Consider the following 17202-nt stretch of genomic DNA (forward strand, 5'->3'; position numbering starts at 1 on the left):
GTGGGACTGTGTGTGTGTATGGTGTTTGTGTGTGAATGATTAAAGTCTCATGGGGGACATTAATCACCCTGACATCTGTTGGGAGACCAATACAGGAGTACACAGGCAATCCTGGAAGTTTTTGGAGAAGGTTGGGGATAACTTCTTGGTTCAAGTGCTGAAGGATCTGACCAGGGGCCATGCACAGCTTGACCTTCTGCTCACAAACAGGGAGGAACTAATAGGGGAAGTAGAGGTGGGTGACAATCTCGGAAGCAGTGATCATGAGATGGTAGATTTAAGGATCCTGACCAAAGGAAGAAAAGAGAGTAGTAAAATACACACCTTGGACTCTAGAAAAGCAGATTTTGACTCCCACAGACACCTGATGGGTAGAATCCCCTGGGATGCTAACATGAAGGGGAAAGGAGTCCAGGACAGCTGGCAGTATTTTAAAGAAGCCTTATTGAAGGCACAGAAAGAAACCATCCCGATGAGTAGCAAGAGAGGCAACATGGTAGGAGACCGGATTGGCTTACAGGGGAAATCCTTGGTGAACTTAAGCACAAAAAGGAAGCTTACAAAAAGTGGAAACTTGGACAAATGACCAGGGAGGGGTTTAAATGTATAGCTCGAGAATTCCAGGGGGTTATCAGGAAGGCAAAAGCGCAAGCGGAATTGTGACAGGCAAAGGATGTGAAGGATAACAAGAAATGTTTCTACAGGCATGTTAAGAAGAAGGTGATCAGAGAGAGTGTGGGGCCCCTACTGGATGAAGGAGGTAACCTAGTGACAGATGATGTGGGGAAAGCTGAAGCGCTCAATGCTTTCTTTGCCTCTGTATTAATGGATAAGGTCGGCTCCCGGGCTAATGCGCTAAGTGACACAAGATGGGACGAAGGTGGACAGCCCTTGGTGGGTAAAGAACAGGTTAGGAACTATTTAGAAAAGCTAAACGTACACAAATCCATGGGTCTGGACTTAATGCATCTGAGGGTACTGAGGGAGTTGGCAAATGTCATTGAGGAGCCTTTGGCCATTATCTTTGAAAAGTCATGGAGATCGGGAGAGATCCCGGATGACTGAAAAAAGACAAATGTAGTGCCCATCTTCAAAAAAGGGAAGAAGGACGATCTAGGGAACTATAGGCTGGTAAGTCTTACCTTGGTTCCTGGAAAAATCATGGAGGGATCCTTAAGGAATCCATTTTGAGGCACTTGGAAGAGAGGAAAGTGATCAGCAGGGCTCAACAAAATATTGAATCTACTTGCCCGTGGCCCACGAAAGCTCATCACCTAATAAACCATCTTATTAGTCTTTAAAGTGCTACATAGTCCTGTTTTTTTGTTTTTCTGAAATATATAGTAGATACCTCTTCATTTCTCCACTCCTGCCACCTGCTGGTCCAATATGGTTTTAGCTGTCCTAGTCCTTAACTCTGGTCCCTTGTTGCCACCCTGTGGTCATTCTATCATATAACTACCTCCTAACAGACATCTCTCTTTCCATTTTATGAGAAACTATCAAATTCTGTGCACATCTCATTATCCTGGCCCAACCAATCACTGACCTTGCTTTAAGTTATGATAAGAGGAAGCTGAATACCAAAATTGGTGGTCCTAGCACTTACTGCATTCCTGGGAAAAATACAGCCTTCTGGCCAGATCCAACCCACCAAACCACACACTCAGGCTATGTCTACACTACAGAGTTTTTCCAGGATACCAGCGGTATCCCGGAAAGACCCTGCCATGTCCAGGGAACACATCTGCTCTTCAAAAAAAATTTTCAGAAGAGCAGATGTACTTTTCCACCATCCCTGTAAACGTCATTTTATGAGGAAGAAGGGATGTTCCAAAAAAGGATTTTTTTCTGACATTTGGCCCAATGTAGAGGGACCAAATGTCAGAAAAGCCCCTTCCAATAAAAGAAGCGGAAAAATCTATGCAAATTGCGGTTCACAATTTGCGTAGCTTTTCCTGGAAGAACAGTGTAGTGTAGATATAGCCTCAGTGAAGTGAACAATGGCACTAAAGATAGTGATGCCTATTTGCACTGTTTTCCAGCCCATTCCTGAGTCCAAAATTACATGACCTGCTTCTGCATAGGTGGGAAACTTCCCCCAAAGGCTCCAATACATCCATTTGAAATAAAAAACATCAACTTTATTTACAATGTAGGTTTGAATGCACTAAGTGTATAATCCATCAGTTCAATTTTATAGGGCACTGCATTTAGTAAAACACATGCCTCTTTTCTTTAAAGAAGACAGGCATATCAAATCAAATTTACACACTGAAGCAGCGAACATATTCTATGCCAGATTCTGTATCAGCTTTGCATGCTTTCTATTCCCCAAAATAATGCATTTAAAAAAGAAGTGATATGTACAGAATTCTGTTCCTGTGTGGGGAGCTGCTAACCACAAGACAAAGGAAACTACAAAGCAGGCCATATAGCTGCTCTCTACAAGTGTCCATCACCATAAAATATTCAGCACTTATTCATTGCCTTTTCATACTCAAAAGCATTTTATGAAATATTATTTAGTTAGTGCTTAGGATAGCTGAATGGAAGTGTGTGTGAAAGTAACTTAACCATCACGTGGATTGATTTTGCTATGTGCCACCTGGGTTGTATCACACGCAATCCTCTTGATCCCAAACAAAGCCTAGCGATGACTTGTTAGAGCTCACTTGCAAGCTGGCCCACAATTCTGGTCAGGAAGAGGGAAGCTCTCTTTTGGTTGGGTTTGGTCTCCCACCACTGCAGAGTATGGGAAATAGGTAGTTCTCTTCCACAGTGTTTAAATATCAACTCATCATTTATGCAAATAAGTGCTGAACTGGCAGCAACACAAAAGCCTTTGCTGCACAATTCAATAGTTCATGCTTGATTGCTCAGTTCAACAGCTCTGATTGCTTGATTGCTATGCTTTCCCTTGTGGTGCATTGAAAACTGTTAAAATTAAAAGTTAACATTCTGAAAGTAAAAGGTTTGCTGCTACTGCTTGCAAACTATTTCCAGTGGATATACAAGTGATACTTGTGCAAATCAATGCCTGACACACAACAGCACCTAGGAAATGATCTCATTATTTTGCCAGGATCATGAGAATTATTCCAATAAGGTTAAATGAAATGGATGCGGTTGACCCAGACAAAGAAATGTTCCCTACTAAATAACTTTTGAAACCGAAACTACTAACTCTATTGAGGAGCATGCACTATGTCTTGCTACTAGGTTTAGAAGGGAATGGAATCTACACCTGCACATTTTTTCCAAGATGACTCATGCTCTACTTTAAAATTATCCTCCTACAGATACCACCTAGACTCAGAGTTAAATTATCATTGCAAGTGAAAATTCCATTTCAAGGAGCAAAGTCAAACATCAACAATATTATATGATCAGCCACTTGAACTGCAAGTTACCTTTTCTCAAAAGTATAATATTCAATGCCCCCATTTTTGCAGGGAAAAATATATTCATGTGGAAAATTCATTATATTCTAATCTCATAAAAAGAATCTATAAAATTTTCTTGGACTCGGAATCACACATGTTCTGCAATGTGATTTGTCCTTTTCATATTTGTTCATTTTTTTAAATTGTATCCTTTGGTATATATGGTTGTGACTACTTTCTTCCACTATTTGATCTGAGGAAGTGGGTCTGGCCCACGAAAGCTCATCATCTAATAAACCATCTTGTTATCTTTAAAGTGCTACATTGTCCTGCATTTTGCTTCAACTACCCCAGACTAACACGGCTACATTTCTATCACTATACAACATGATATGTGATCTACAGAGTTTTAAGACCTTTTCCCAATAGGTCATGAGAGATTTTTGGAGGGTTTTCATCAAGCAATAATATAAAATAAATAATTTTCAATCCCCAAATCATTGAAGGAAATGGAGTGCACTTCCCAGCAGGCTTTTCAACTCTTTTCTGGACGCACCTTATTTTCAGTATTAATGGTAAAGACGGTGTCTTTTTGGTCCAGAAGTTTACAAGAAAATGCAATGTTAACTGCAGTTTCCTGCTTGTCTCCAGTCAGTACCCAGATTTGTATCCCGGCCTCTCGGAGTGCTGCAATAGTATCTGGCACTCCATCTTGCAGCCGATCTTCAATCCCTGTTGCTCCTAGTAAAAGGGGAAAATGAGAAGTGAGCAAATTTATTTCCCTTTAAAAGCTGTGGTGAGATTTAAAGACAAATATTTGAAATCTTTGATCACAAACAAACATCAACAGTTAATCCAATGCTACTGCCCAGTGATTGATATAGACTTCAAAAGGCATAAAATTAAGCCTGAATTGTGGGGGGAAATCTTTATGTAGTTTCCCTATATTTTTGCATTATTTCAAGCCTCACATAAGTCTTGTGGGGAATATATGGCTGAATACTAAACAGTTCTATGTGATTAACAGGCACACAAATCTGCATTTAGATTGAGTTTTTTTAAACAGCAATCAGTGACTAGTGGCCATTCATTTTACTTGGCACTGTAGTGTCTCATTTCATTTCTATTTAATGCTCCAAAATGACAAGAAATACACCACTTGCATTTTCTTTAAAGTACAGAATCAGTTCCCATCAGAGGAATGAGAAAAGATGCAATTCTACAGTGAATCTTGGCTGTTTAATTGAAAGATACTTAACGGGAGGTGAATCATCATATGAAAGAGTTACAAATAGAATTCTCTTATTTCTTCCACTAGAAGTTAGTTTAAAGTTGCTTGTAAAGTGATACTTAAGGCAGGTCTACAGTATGGGGGAAAGTCTACTTAAGGTACATAAATAACGTAGCTGGAGTTGATGTACCTTAAGCTGACTAGAGTGCTGTCCTCACTGCAGAGGTCAACAGGAGATATGCTCCCTCTGACTTCCCTTACCCTTTGTGACAGCAAGGAGTACCAGCATGACGGGGGCACCCTCAGCGTTTGATTTGACATGTCCCCACTAGACTCACTAAATCAAATGCCAGAAGATCGACTGTCACAGCATCAATCTTCCCAGTAGTGTAGACATGCCCTTACTGTACATTAAAGATCAGTTATTACTTAAAGCAACAAAGGATATTTCTTTGAGGAATATTAAGTAGGAGTTCATATAGAGGCTTTGTAGCTGGCAAAGGTGAAGATTCTTACAGCTACACAAGCTCACTTATAACTCTATGTAAGTCCACACGCAAACAAACCATAGGTATCAAAATAAAATCACTTTACTTTGCATCAGTGTTAGCACTCTGGATCCAACTTGTACATCTACTATAGATATATAAGTTTGCCTTGTCTGTCTGTCCAAGAACTCCTCCTAAATCAGGGGTGGACAATAATTTTTGATGAGGGGGCCACTCCAAGAACTTGAAAAGTGGTCAAGGGCCAGACTCTTCCATATTAACGGAGGAGGTGCAGGGTTTGGGATGGAAGTTGGGTGCAGAAGGGAGCTTGCAGTAAGGGATTGTGGTGCAGGAGAGGGAATTTGGTTGAAGGAGGCAGTTGTGACCTGGGTTAGGGGACTAGGGTGCAGGAGTTTGGGTTGTGACCTTGGGCAAGAGGGATTGTGACCTGGGGAAGGGGACTAGGGTGCAGGAGGGGGTGCAGGAATTTGGATTGTGATCTGGGGAAGAGGAATGGGGTACAGGAGGGTGGGCAGAAGGTTTGGGTAATGTAGAGTAGGGGGTGCAAAAGATTGAGGTGCCAGAGACAGGCTCTGGCTGGGATTCCCAGCCAGCAGCCTTCTCAAGCAGACTACCTGCCTGCTCTCACCCCATACTGGCTGTAGGGGCCATGAGGTTTTTGAATAGCTATGGGTATGTCTAAACTACACAGTTAATTTGAACTAATGGAGTGCTTAGTTCGAACTAGGTAAACCTCATTCCACGAGGACTAAGCCTAGTTCGAACTTACTAGTTCGAATTAAGGGGTGTGTAGCCACTCTGGCCAACACCAGGGAAACTCGTATGCCCCCCTCCCAGCCCCGGACCCCTTAAAGGGGCACGTGCTGGCTACGGTGCCCATGCCAGGTGCAAGCCTGCCAGCACCCAGCCAGCAGACCCTGCACCTGTCACGGCTCGAGCCAGCCACCCGATGCCCCCCAGCCCTCCCCCTCTTCCCGGGACCAGGCTGGCGGCTCCCGAGAGCTTGCCCGGGAGCGCAAGAGGTAGGCATCCGCCTGGTCTAGTGCGGACATCGTGGATGTCGTCCACGACCTCCGCACTAGGCACAGGAAAGTGGCCATCTAGGGCAGGAGAGCTGCCAGCCTGGCCACCCAGGAGCAGGTGTGCATGAAAATCAAGGTGGTTCACTGAGACCCCCGACCCTGAGCTTAGAATGGCCATACTGGGTCAGACAAAGGTCCATCTAGCTCAGTAGCCTGTCTGCCGACAGCGGCCAACCCTAGGACCCTGGAGGGGATGGACCGAAGACAGTGACCAAGCCATTTGTCTGTGCCATCCCTCTCCAGCCTTCCACAAACTTTGGGCAGGGACACCACTCCTACCCCCTGGCTTACCACTCCATGGACCCAACCTCCATGACTTTATCTCACTTCTCTTTAAACTCTGTTCTAGTTCTAGCCTTCACCCTCCTGCAGCAAGGAGTTCCACAGGTTGTCTTTGCTTTGTGAAGAACACCTTTCTGTTACTAGTTTGAAGCCTGATACCCATTCCTTTCCTTTGGTGTCCTCTAGTCCTTCTATTATGGGAACTAATGAAGAACTTTTCTTTATGCACCCTCTCCACACCACTCATGCTTTTATAGACCTCTATCCTATCCCCTCTCAGTCTCCTCTTTTCTAAGCTGAGAAGTCCCAGTCTCTTTAGCCTCTCTTCATATGGGACCTGTTCCAAACCTCTGATCATTTTAGTTGACCTCCCCTCTCCCACCCTCCCTCTTCCCTTCTCCCACCTCCTTTTCCCAGTCTCCCCGAGTTTTGTTCAATAAAGAGAGATTCTATTTTTGACCACATGCTTTCTTTATTTTGTACATCAGGAAGGGAGCTAGGGAAGGGTAAGTGGAAGGAGGTGAGGGAGGAATGGGGTACGAGCCCCCGATGGGGAGGACTGGGCTGGCTCTGCGGGCTTCTGGGGGTGGAAGCTCTCCTGCAGCCCCCCAATTATCCCCTCTTCCCAGATGGCAGCCTGCGGCAAGTGCAGCCGGTCTGATGGCCAAGTGCTGTGATGTGCCCAGTGTGGGCACTCAGGGCACTCCAAGCCAGGACTGCTTTGCAAGTGGGGAACCCCTGAGAACTGTCTGTCCGGGGTGGGGGGTCGGGTCCCTTTAAGCACAGCCCTCGGCTAACCTGAGACAGCAGCTCCACGCTCTAAGTCCTCATCTGATGCCATGCCGGCACTGCTTCCGGCCATCCTTAACCCCGGTTTAGGGTCCACTTAATGTGGACATGCTAGTTCGAATTAGCAAAACGCTAATTCGAACTAGTTTTTTAGTCTGGATGCGTTAGTTCGAATTAGCTGTAGTGTAGACATACCCCATGAGCCTGGGAGGAAGAGGATAAGGTGCTTCGCAAGCTGCCTGTTGACAACAGGCAGCTCCCTTTTCTGGCAAATGGGCTTGTCCTGGGGACAGGAGCATTACATGAAGCACCACTCCCTCCTCCCCAGGGCTCACAGATGTGCGGTATGTGGGGAGGTGCAGGGTAGGCATGGAATCTGCCTGAGGCTCCCCGATGCGTCTGTGGGCTGGATCTGGTGGCTTGATGGGCCATATTTGGTCCATGGAGGGTATTTTGCCCAGGCCTTCCCTAAACAGTAAGGGTATGTTGACACTACAAAGTTAATTCGAAATAACAGCAGTTATTTTGAATTAAATTTAATAGCGTCTACACAGGCAAACCGCTATTTTGAAATAAATTCGGAATAGTGGAGCCCTTATTTCGAATTTGGTAAACCTCATTCTACGAGGAGTAACACCAAATTTGAAATAGCTATTTCGAATTAAGTGCTGTGTAGACACTTAATTCGAAATAGGGGGCCTCCAGACTTTCCCAGGGAGCCCTGGTAGCCACTCTTGGCACAACCAGGAAAACTTACTCTTCTGTCCCCAAGCCCTGGAGCCATTAAAAGGGTAGACCCGGGCCACAGTGCCTGTGCCAGATCCAAGCCTGCCAAAACATGAGCCAGCAAGCCACTGGCAGCCAGCCCCCCACCGCTCCCCAGGAGCAGCCTGCCAGCTCCAGGAGCCTGACAGGGGCTGGAAAAGGCGGGCGCCTTCCTGGTCCAGAGTGGAGATCATGGACCTTAGTCATGTTTGGGGGGATGCCCCCAATGTCCATGATCTCCGCACTAGACAGAGGAATGCGGCCATCTATGGCTGCTAGCCTGGCCACCAAAGGCCACATGCGAACCCAGGAGCAGGTTAGCATGAAAGTCAAGTTGGTCTGGCAAGACCCAGAACCCTGATCCTGAGCTTTCCCTCCTGCTTCTTCCCCTTGCTTCCCGCTTCCAGCTCCCTCCTCCCAGGTTTCCCCCTCTCCTCTTCCACCCTCTCTCTTCCCCTATCCCACCTCCTTTTCCCAGTCTTCCCAGAGGTTAATCCCCCCCCCTCCAGTTTTGTTCAATAAATCCAGTTTCTATTTTTGAACATACATGTCTTTTATTTGACATCAGGAAGGGGGGCTAGGGAGGGGTAAGTGGAAGGACATGAGGGAGGAATGGGTCACAAGCCCCTGGTGGGGAGGACTGGGGAGGCTCTCAGGGCTTCTTGGGATGGATGCTCTCCCCCAGGGCCTCCTGGATCCTGACAGCCCCCGATGGACTCCCGCAGATGGCAGCCTGCAACAAGTGCAGCCGGGCTGATGGCAATGACCCCACGAGATGCACCGGCGTGCACAGGGGCAGCTCTGGCTCCATGTGGCGAGTGCTGTGGTGTCCCAAGTTCGGGCACTCAGGGCACTCCAAGACAGGACTGCTTTGCTGTCCCTCATCGAGGTAGACAAGCAAGCAGGGAACCCTGAGAACTGTCTGTCCAGGGTGGGGGTAGGGTCCCTTTAAGCACGGAGCTCAGTTAGCCTCAGGCAGCAGCCCCACACACTAAGTCCTAACTTGATGCCCTGCCAGCACTGGTTCCAGCCAGCCTTAACTTCGGTTCTGGGTCCATTCAGTGTGGATGTTCTATTTCAAAATAGCAAAATGCTATTCGAAATAGTTTTTGTGTGTAGATGCGTTAATTCGATTTAGCTTAATTCGAATTAACTATTTCGAATTAAGTTAATTTGAAATAGCACTATAGAGTAGATGTACCCAAAGAGCTAGGACCACCAAATTTGGTACACCGCTTACTCTTATCATAATTTAAAGCAAGGTAAGGGTTTGGCTGTGCCAGGACAATGGAATGTGCCTGGAATGGAAAAGCTTCTCATATAAATATACAGAAAAGCGACAGAATCTCCAGGCAGGTGATAGGGGCTTGCTGGAGGCACCTGCCCCCATCTGGGACTGCTCCAAGCCCCAGCCTCCCATCTCCAAGCACCTTTTAGGGAGAGTGGGAGGGCTGAGGTTCCCCCCTTCCCATTCATATGGGGACATTGCTGGCAGTTCCCCTTCATCAGGGAGAGAGAGGAAAGTGCACAGCTGTGTTCCCTCTAATCTTCACAGGTGATTAATTAGCCCCGCCCAGTCAGTCAGCTCTATGCATGGAGCCCTGAGTCTCTGACTGGGCGGGGCTGATTAATCACCTGTGAAGCTGGGGTCCCCTGCAGCTTAGAGGGAACACTGGTGCACAGTGAACAGTTTGCTGCATTCCTGCCTCTGGCTGGGAAGTGCAGGGGGCAGATGAACCCAGACCTGCCGTAGCTGGGGGACATGCACCCCTCTCCTGCTTGTGCCTTCTGGAGAAAGGCCTGAAAGTCTTCTTTCTCAGGGACATCCTGCATATTGAACTCCTCATCTCCAGCCCCACCCAGAGCAATAATTTAAATGAAGCATGGACATTTTCATTTTATTTTGCAAAACCCCCAGAATTAATCTAGTTAAGGACCAAAGCAATGGCAGGTAAATTCTTTAGTATTATATATATAAATATTTGCCCTTGGAAGCTGCATCTAGGGCTAAAAAGAGTTTTATATTCAGATTGCAAGCATTATTTTGCTCAGTAAGAAATCTTTATTTTTAGTTACCTAACAAGGTAAGTCTGGTTTCCAGATGCTGTGCTGTGTCCATTAGCAGCTCATCTCTATTATCAATTGCTGCTTCTGCCTCATGACGAAAACTGGCCCATTTCCGAAAGTCGTCTTCGCTCAGAACCTGTGTCACATAGTGAGATTTAGGTAGCTCATTTGTTCAAACTGTGTGTGGTCTGTGGCTCACCTTTGTGCAACACAACTGTTTCCGGACAGTTCACTGAATTAAACAAAACCAAGTAGCAAGCAATGGGGAAGAACTGGGGAGAGTAAAGATGTCTATGAGAGACTCTTGCTGCAAAACTGAATGGCTACATAATGGAAAGTTTGGATGGGTTGAGTATTGTTGAGCTAGAATGCTGAGTGTCAGGGGGTGTGCATATCCCGCACTGAAGCAGATGGGGTTAAAATCCTGTGAGCGGAGGAAGTCCTGCCCCTTCACCCAGACTAGGCATACTACAAATGCTGGGCAGCATAAAAGACAGCAGAGCAGTTCAGTCTGGGTGGGCTACTGAAGGAGAAGAACCTTCGACCAGAGGTCCAGGGCTTTACCTGCCAGCAACCCAGCCAGCCGGAGACAAAGCCCCAGGAGAACACAGCTCCAGAGCAACCACAGTGTGGCTTTTGACTTGAAGCATAAGAGTTTATAATTCTTACATTTCTCAAGTCCTAAATCTGTTCACATGTACAGGACAACAAGAAAAGCATCGATCTAACAAGTCTTACCTTCTTAGCAATGCACAGGGTTCGCAGGCCATACCGTGCATATCCGTCCAGATGTTTCTGTGTCTTAGCATGTATTCTTCTCATCTTCTTCCCTGTATTTAGGTCAGCTGTGAAAAACAAGTAATCAACTACTTATTTCAAGCACAGAACATTCCAAACCCAACAGTCAAAGGAAGGAAGAAAGAAAGAAAGCAGGTCACATAAAAGCCTGTATACTAGCAGAAGAGCAATCCCTTTCAAAGTCCATAAATATAGGTTGGACCTCCCTGGTCCAGTACCCTCAGGTCCTGACCACTCCTAAACAAGGGAGTTTGCTGGACATAAGGAGATACCCTGCTACTGCCCCCAGCCCACTGACCATCCCTGCTGCTGGCTCCGCTTCTGGCCCAGCCAGCCCCCTGCCTCTGGCCCAGCTAGGAGGCTGGCCTCAGCCAACCCCCGGCCACTCTATCACTGGCCCCAGCCAGGATCACTGAGAGCTCATTGGCTGCCTGGCTGGGACTGCTGCGAGCTCCCAGCCCAGGCTGGGGCTGCTGGACACCAGCCCACTGCCACTGGACTCCCAGACTGGGGCTCTCTAGTCCAGAGACATCTGTGGTTCAGTTGCTAGACCAGAGAGACCCTGTTTAGGGAGGTTTGTTCTCCTTAACCCCAACAGCATGTTAATTTCTTGGCTCTGAGTTATGCACCAAGATGGCATTTCTTGATCTTCTTTATGTTACAGCTCCATTACTACCAAGATAAAATACACTGGTTGGATCTGTATGACAATATTGTGTAGTACATTATTCAGGTAGTTTAGGCTGCCTATGAATCTTGATTAGCATTTCCATATTCCAAGCACTCTTCAGGATAAACAAACATCTTAATATTCATCTGCAGTAACAATATTACATGGGATGTATTATCCCTCTATAGCAGTGGTCTCCAACTTTTTTACACCCAAGATCACTTTTTAAGTCTCAGAACAAGTGAAGATCTACTGCCCCGCCCCTTCCTTGAAGCCCCGCCTACATTACATGAGGAAATCTAATGTAAATGCACTGTGCAGGTGCGCAGTTCAGAGAGGGCTCAAGAGCTACTCTTGGAGCCCCTGAGATCTACTGGTAGATCGCGATCTACTGGTTGCTGTCCACGGCTCTATAGTCTTAAAGATTAGATACAATATTTTATGCAGGGAAACCTGTAAACTTTCAGTACTTAGTACCAGACAACATAATGGTAACAGTTCACTAGGTAGTGCACCAATTACCTTTGGCAGGGTCTTCCAGTAAATCCATTATGACAGAATCAGCTCCCTTGGTGTAGACAATGATCTCTTTGGTGAACGGGTGCCTCACCACTACAGACATCCTTTTTCGGACTGAGTCAAAACCCAAAGTGCAAAGTATGTCAAAGGTCAGGAGGGTACCTTGTGGCAACCTCACAGTTACTTGCTCAGGAGTTCTGGACATTAAAGTGAAACCGTAAGCTCGGGCAGCATGGACAAGGGCTGCCTCATCTGGACTCTCAGCCTCGTAACAAAATTCTGGCTGCAAATGGCCTTGACTAACGAACCCAAACTCCTCATCCAAAGAGGCACCCCCAATCTCTGTGCTGCCTTTCCAGGACATTGCACCAGCTGTACTATCATCTTTGTAGTCACCATCTGTTGAACGGGTGCAGGTTTGGGTGGACATTTCATCTTTGTTACAAGAGTCTCTGGCAGTTGGATTCTCTTTATTGTTCTTTGCATTGAAACTTGCTTCTAGGTCTGAGCTGGACTGAGTCAATGAGAAAGATTGACCAAGATTTGCTAATTTTAGCCGTTGGAGAAGCTGGTGAATCCTTTCCAGAGAGATCCCAGATGGTTTCATTAGTGGTGGGGCTGTAACCTTGATTAGACATGAGAAGACATTAACAACTTTGCACCTGAAATTAAATAATGTGAGTCACAGAGATATTTGCAAATTTCCAGTACACCAAAGTAATGATTTTTTTAAAAATGTGACTGTCCCTTTTCTAACAAATTATGTCAAGGGATTTTTAGGAGAACAGTTAGAATTAAGTTAGCTTCTAGATTTGTTAGTGATCTCTGGCAGACACAGAACGGTACCCTAAAAATCTCACCAACTATAGGAAATAACTAAGCAAGCTTTTATCGTGATTAAACCTTGTAGCATTCAAAATATTTCCTAAAGTATAAGGGAATGCTGCAGACACTGAGGTAGTCATATTGATTTATCATATGTAACATTGGCAACATTGGTAACATTGATTTATCATATATAACATTCTTAAGAGCCACCTTGCTAAATAGGGGGTATGTAGGTAGGGATGGAGCAGAACTGGTTACGAGCCATTGCAGACACAAGAATAAATGGATATAAACTAGCATCAGCAAATTTAAGTTTGAAATTAGGCAAAGATTTCTAACAATGAGATAAGTAAAGTTCTGGAATGGCTTTCCAAGGAGAGCAATTCAGGCAAAAAAAAAAAAATCTAACTGGCTGCAAGACTGAGTCTGACAAGTTTATGGAGGGGATGGTATGATGAGACTGCCTACAAAGGCAAGTAGCTGATCTGTGTCTGCTACCAGCAAGTATCTCCAGTGGCTGGAGTTAGATGGAAAGGGCTCTGAATTGCTATAGAAATTTTTTTTCTAAGGTGTCGGGCTACTGCATCTGACCATTTGCTGAGGGTCTGACTGATCACCATATTTGGGCTGGGAAGGAAGTTTTCCCAGATCAGAGTGACAGAGAACCTGTTTGTTTTCACTTTCCTCTGCAATACAGGGTATGGTGCGCTTTCAGGTTTAAACTAATATAAATGGTGGATTCTCTATAATGAGGCCATTGGTTTGAGGACTCTAGTCGGGTTACTGCAGGAGTGGGTGGGAGAGGTTCTATGGCCTGCAATGTGCAGGACGTGAGATTAGATGATCATGATGAGTCCTTCTAATCTTAATGGTTGGATAGCTGTCATTGGAGTTACTGCAGGCAGAGTAGAGAGAGCCATATGGTAATTCCAAAGCAGGGCTTTTTCACCATTGCAGTTAGCTTTCGATTTTATTATACATATTTTAAGCAAATCAATTTTCCTTACAAATTTAAAGTGCCATTACCCTTTGTCTTGGCTCAGTTGCTGTGGAGACCACAACAGTATTACAGATGGCCAGTGCAAGAAAAAAGTCATTAATGGATGTGGTGCAGCAGGTGTCCTTTCCAGATGGAAATGATGTCAAAGATTCTATCTGTAGTGACGCTTCTCTCACTTTCATCAACAGCCTCTTATCAGGAGTCACATCCTTTTCCTGAAAAAGAAGTTATTCAGTAAGGATCCCCCACATTCGGAATTGTGCATGACCTACACCTTAGGTCTTCAAGAGCATTCAAGAAATACTTGTGCAGAATCATATAATGTAAACATCTTATGTACTCAGCATATAGAAAAAAGGATAGAATTCCCATTGCCACATAAATAGGTTGTCAAGGTCACACATCGTCACTAATGAATTTTCTGGAAGAATACATTCTCCATCTGAGAGGCTATATTATATCAGCTATTATGATGATGAAGGGTAGAATAAGAACCTACATAGAATAAAACAGAAAAATGATCACTTTCCGCAAGCCCAGCAAAGTGCAAGTCAGGCCAGAATCTAATCCTAGCTAATTAAAATTAATGTTCTGCAATTTACACTCTGGCTGACAACCCATACACAGCTCTAAATGGGCAGATCCTTGAAACCATTGACCATTGAGTTGAATGGAACACTAACAGGGAGAAGTGACCACCCAAGTGAATCTGCTTGCAAGTTTAGGGCCTATGTTTAATTTTTGCACTTCACTCTGTGTGGTCACTTTCACTTTTTGTTCTCTTACCATAATGTTATTTCCAAAAAATGCAAGAAATCATACCCCTCAAAGAGCTTTCACTGATGTTTTCTCTAAAAATCATTAATTCCTGTGATGTGGTTTTGTAATTCTTGGCTCCCTTTGATTTTTAATAAATTTGAATTTAATTTTGATAAGAACTTCCAGATTTAAAATACATAGGTTTGAATGAGCCAAGGTGTGATGGTTCATCTCCTCATGCTTTATGAAATGGACTTATGGACACACATATGCATATTTCAATGATGCTTTGGACAAGTTACCTCATGTAACCTTTCAATCTTAATGTCATAATCTGCTGGGTCTGTAAATCTTTTTTTGGTGTATTCTTGTGTGTAAAGTTAGATATATCAAGCATGGAAAGGTTTAAAATGTGTAAATGCAAGCCTTCAAGGGTGTTTCCCTCAATGTCTGGGTGATCACCTGTAAACAGCCTCTTTTGTCTTTGAGTCCAAGCAGTGGTTGAAGTCAAGTGACCACCCAACTGGTAGTGTCTGACCAAGTAAATTTCCATGCAAGGGTGGAATGGAGAAACAGAATTCACACCCAAAGTGGAATCTATAAAACAATGGGAAGCTAGCTGTCCCTTTGTCTTGGCTGGCGTGGCACACCTAAGGGTATAACTAAAGACCCCAGGGAAATGAGGCTTAGCTGGAATAGAACAGTTTGGAGGCTTAGCTGGAATAGAACAGTTTTAGGGTGAGTTTGTAATAAGTTTGTGATAAGTGTTAGAATTAGCTGTGCATTTTTTGTTATTTTAAATGTGTAAATTACTTTGCTTTGTCTGTTTTTTCTCACACATTTAAATCCTACTGCTTGTACTTAATAAAATCACTTGTATTTACTATTAAGCCCAGTGTAAATAATGTTTTACACTCCTGGGGGAGCAACCGGTGTGTATATCCTCCTTTTATTGTTAAAGAGGGATTACCTAAATAATTCATGTGGGGATCTGATTCCATCTGGGCAGTAGTTTTCTTGGAAGCTGGGCCCAAAACAGCATTTTCCTCAGTGTTTATTGCTCCTCGGAGAGATGAGGGGCAGAGGGCGGTGATCTCAGCTTGGGGCCTTGGTTGGGGGAGACCAGAGGAGCTGGCCCAGGAGGACAGGGCAAGGAGAAGCCCCAGAGAACAAGAAGACAAGTGTTAGTGGCCTTGTCAGCACTCCAGGAAGTACCCTACAAGGGGTCTTCTGTGACTGCACAGCGAGCAAGGTTGTGCACAGCTGGTTGCTCTGAATGCTAGTAGTAATTTTAAGTATGTTCTAGGCATGGTTTTTAGAGGACAAAGTAGTTACTGGTCTGTTATTTTCTGTTTGCTTATTTCAGGTAAGGGAAATAAAGGCAGGAAAATCAGCAAAATGCGTGATAGTGAGGTTCAGAACACATTGGAGCTGTACAGAGACAAATGGAGTTAAAGAGGCTTGAGATAGAAGCCCAAGCAGCCTGGGAGAAAGCTGCCCATGAGGAAACCCTAAAATTAAAACTTGAAATAGACAGAGAAGAAAGAACTCAAAAAGCCGCTCATGAAAAAGCCCTGGAATTGAAAGAGCTTGAACTATAGACTGCTCATGATTTAGCCTTTTGAGCCAAGAAAAAAGCCCTAAAATCTGCTTGAGAGAAGAAGGAAAAAGAGAGACTGCATGAACTGACTGTACTTGTCTTCAAGAGTAAGCACACCAATGCTACAGGACCCTCCTTCCCCAAACTCAAGAGTGGCACTGACTGTCTCCCAGTAATTATATGTCTGGAGGTCTTATCAAATATTTCATCATCTGCAAAAGACTATCTATTTCAGGAATGTCAAACTCAAAGCCTACTGAGGGCCGCACAATGAAAACTGATAACTTTCAGGACCACCAAAGAAAATGTACTTCTAGCCAAAAGTTGTAATTATTTATTACTATAGATTATGTTTTAGGTATATTTTATAATATTTTTTCAGGTCTTGTTTGAATATAATACAGTAACTTGATGTGTAAAATTGTTGTTATTTGCATCCATGAAGACTTTGAGTTTAAGGTGCTTCATTCCCCCCGCTCTAACACAATGCCCCCCCCCCCAGAACCAGGCACCCTAGCCCCCCTGCTCTAACCCAATCCCCTCCTCTCCCCCATAGCCAGGCACCCCCATGCCTCCATTCTAACCCAATCCCCTCCCCTCCCCCGGAGCCAGGCACTCCCATCCTCCTCCCTCTCCGCTCTAACCCAATACCCCTTGTCTCCCCCAGAGCCAGCCATCCTCTGCTCTAACCCAATGCCTCCCCTCTCCCCCAGAGCCAGGCAATCTCAGCTACCCCCCATCTTGTTCTAACCTAATGCCTGGGTCCTAGAGCCACTGCCACCACCACCACACACTTCTCCTCCCGGCACTGGGGCATGTGCACAGAGTGGCTAGCCATGAGCAGTCCTGGCGTGGCTCAGAATCAGCAGGAGCCATATTTCTTTAATCAAAGAGCCGCATGTGGCTCAAGAGCTGCG

At 44.9% G+C, this 17202-nt stretch overlaps 1 protein-coding gene across 1 annotated transcript in view; it reads right to left on the bottom strand.

The window, feature by feature from the left end:
• ATP10B (ATPase phospholipid transporting 10B (putative)) overlaps positions 1 to 17202 on the bottom strand; it is a 110664-nt gene that overhangs the window by 24455 nt on the left and 69007 nt on the right. Inside the window, exons 9-13 of the mRNA XM_025178505.3 lie at positions 13953 to 14141; positions 12102 to 12723; positions 10850 to 10956; positions 10121 to 10247; positions 3943 to 4127 (exon numbers count right to left, since the gene is read on the bottom strand). Of these exons, the coding sequence (XP_025034290.3) occupies positions 3943 to 4127; positions 10121 to 10247; positions 10850 to 10956; positions 12102 to 12723; positions 13953 to 14141 (1230 nt within the window). The remainder of the gene's footprint in view (positions 1 to 3942; positions 4128 to 10120; positions 10248 to 10849; positions 10957 to 12101; positions 12724 to 13952; positions 14142 to 17202) is intronic.

This window comes from Pelodiscus sinensis, chromosome 16, assembly GCF_052426305.1.
Source record: "Pelodiscus sinensis isolate ZL-2025 chromosome 16, ASM5242630v1, whole genome shotgun sequence".
Taxonomy (NCBI): domain Eukaryota; kingdom Metazoa; phylum Chordata; order Testudines; family Trionychidae; genus Pelodiscus; species Pelodiscus sinensis.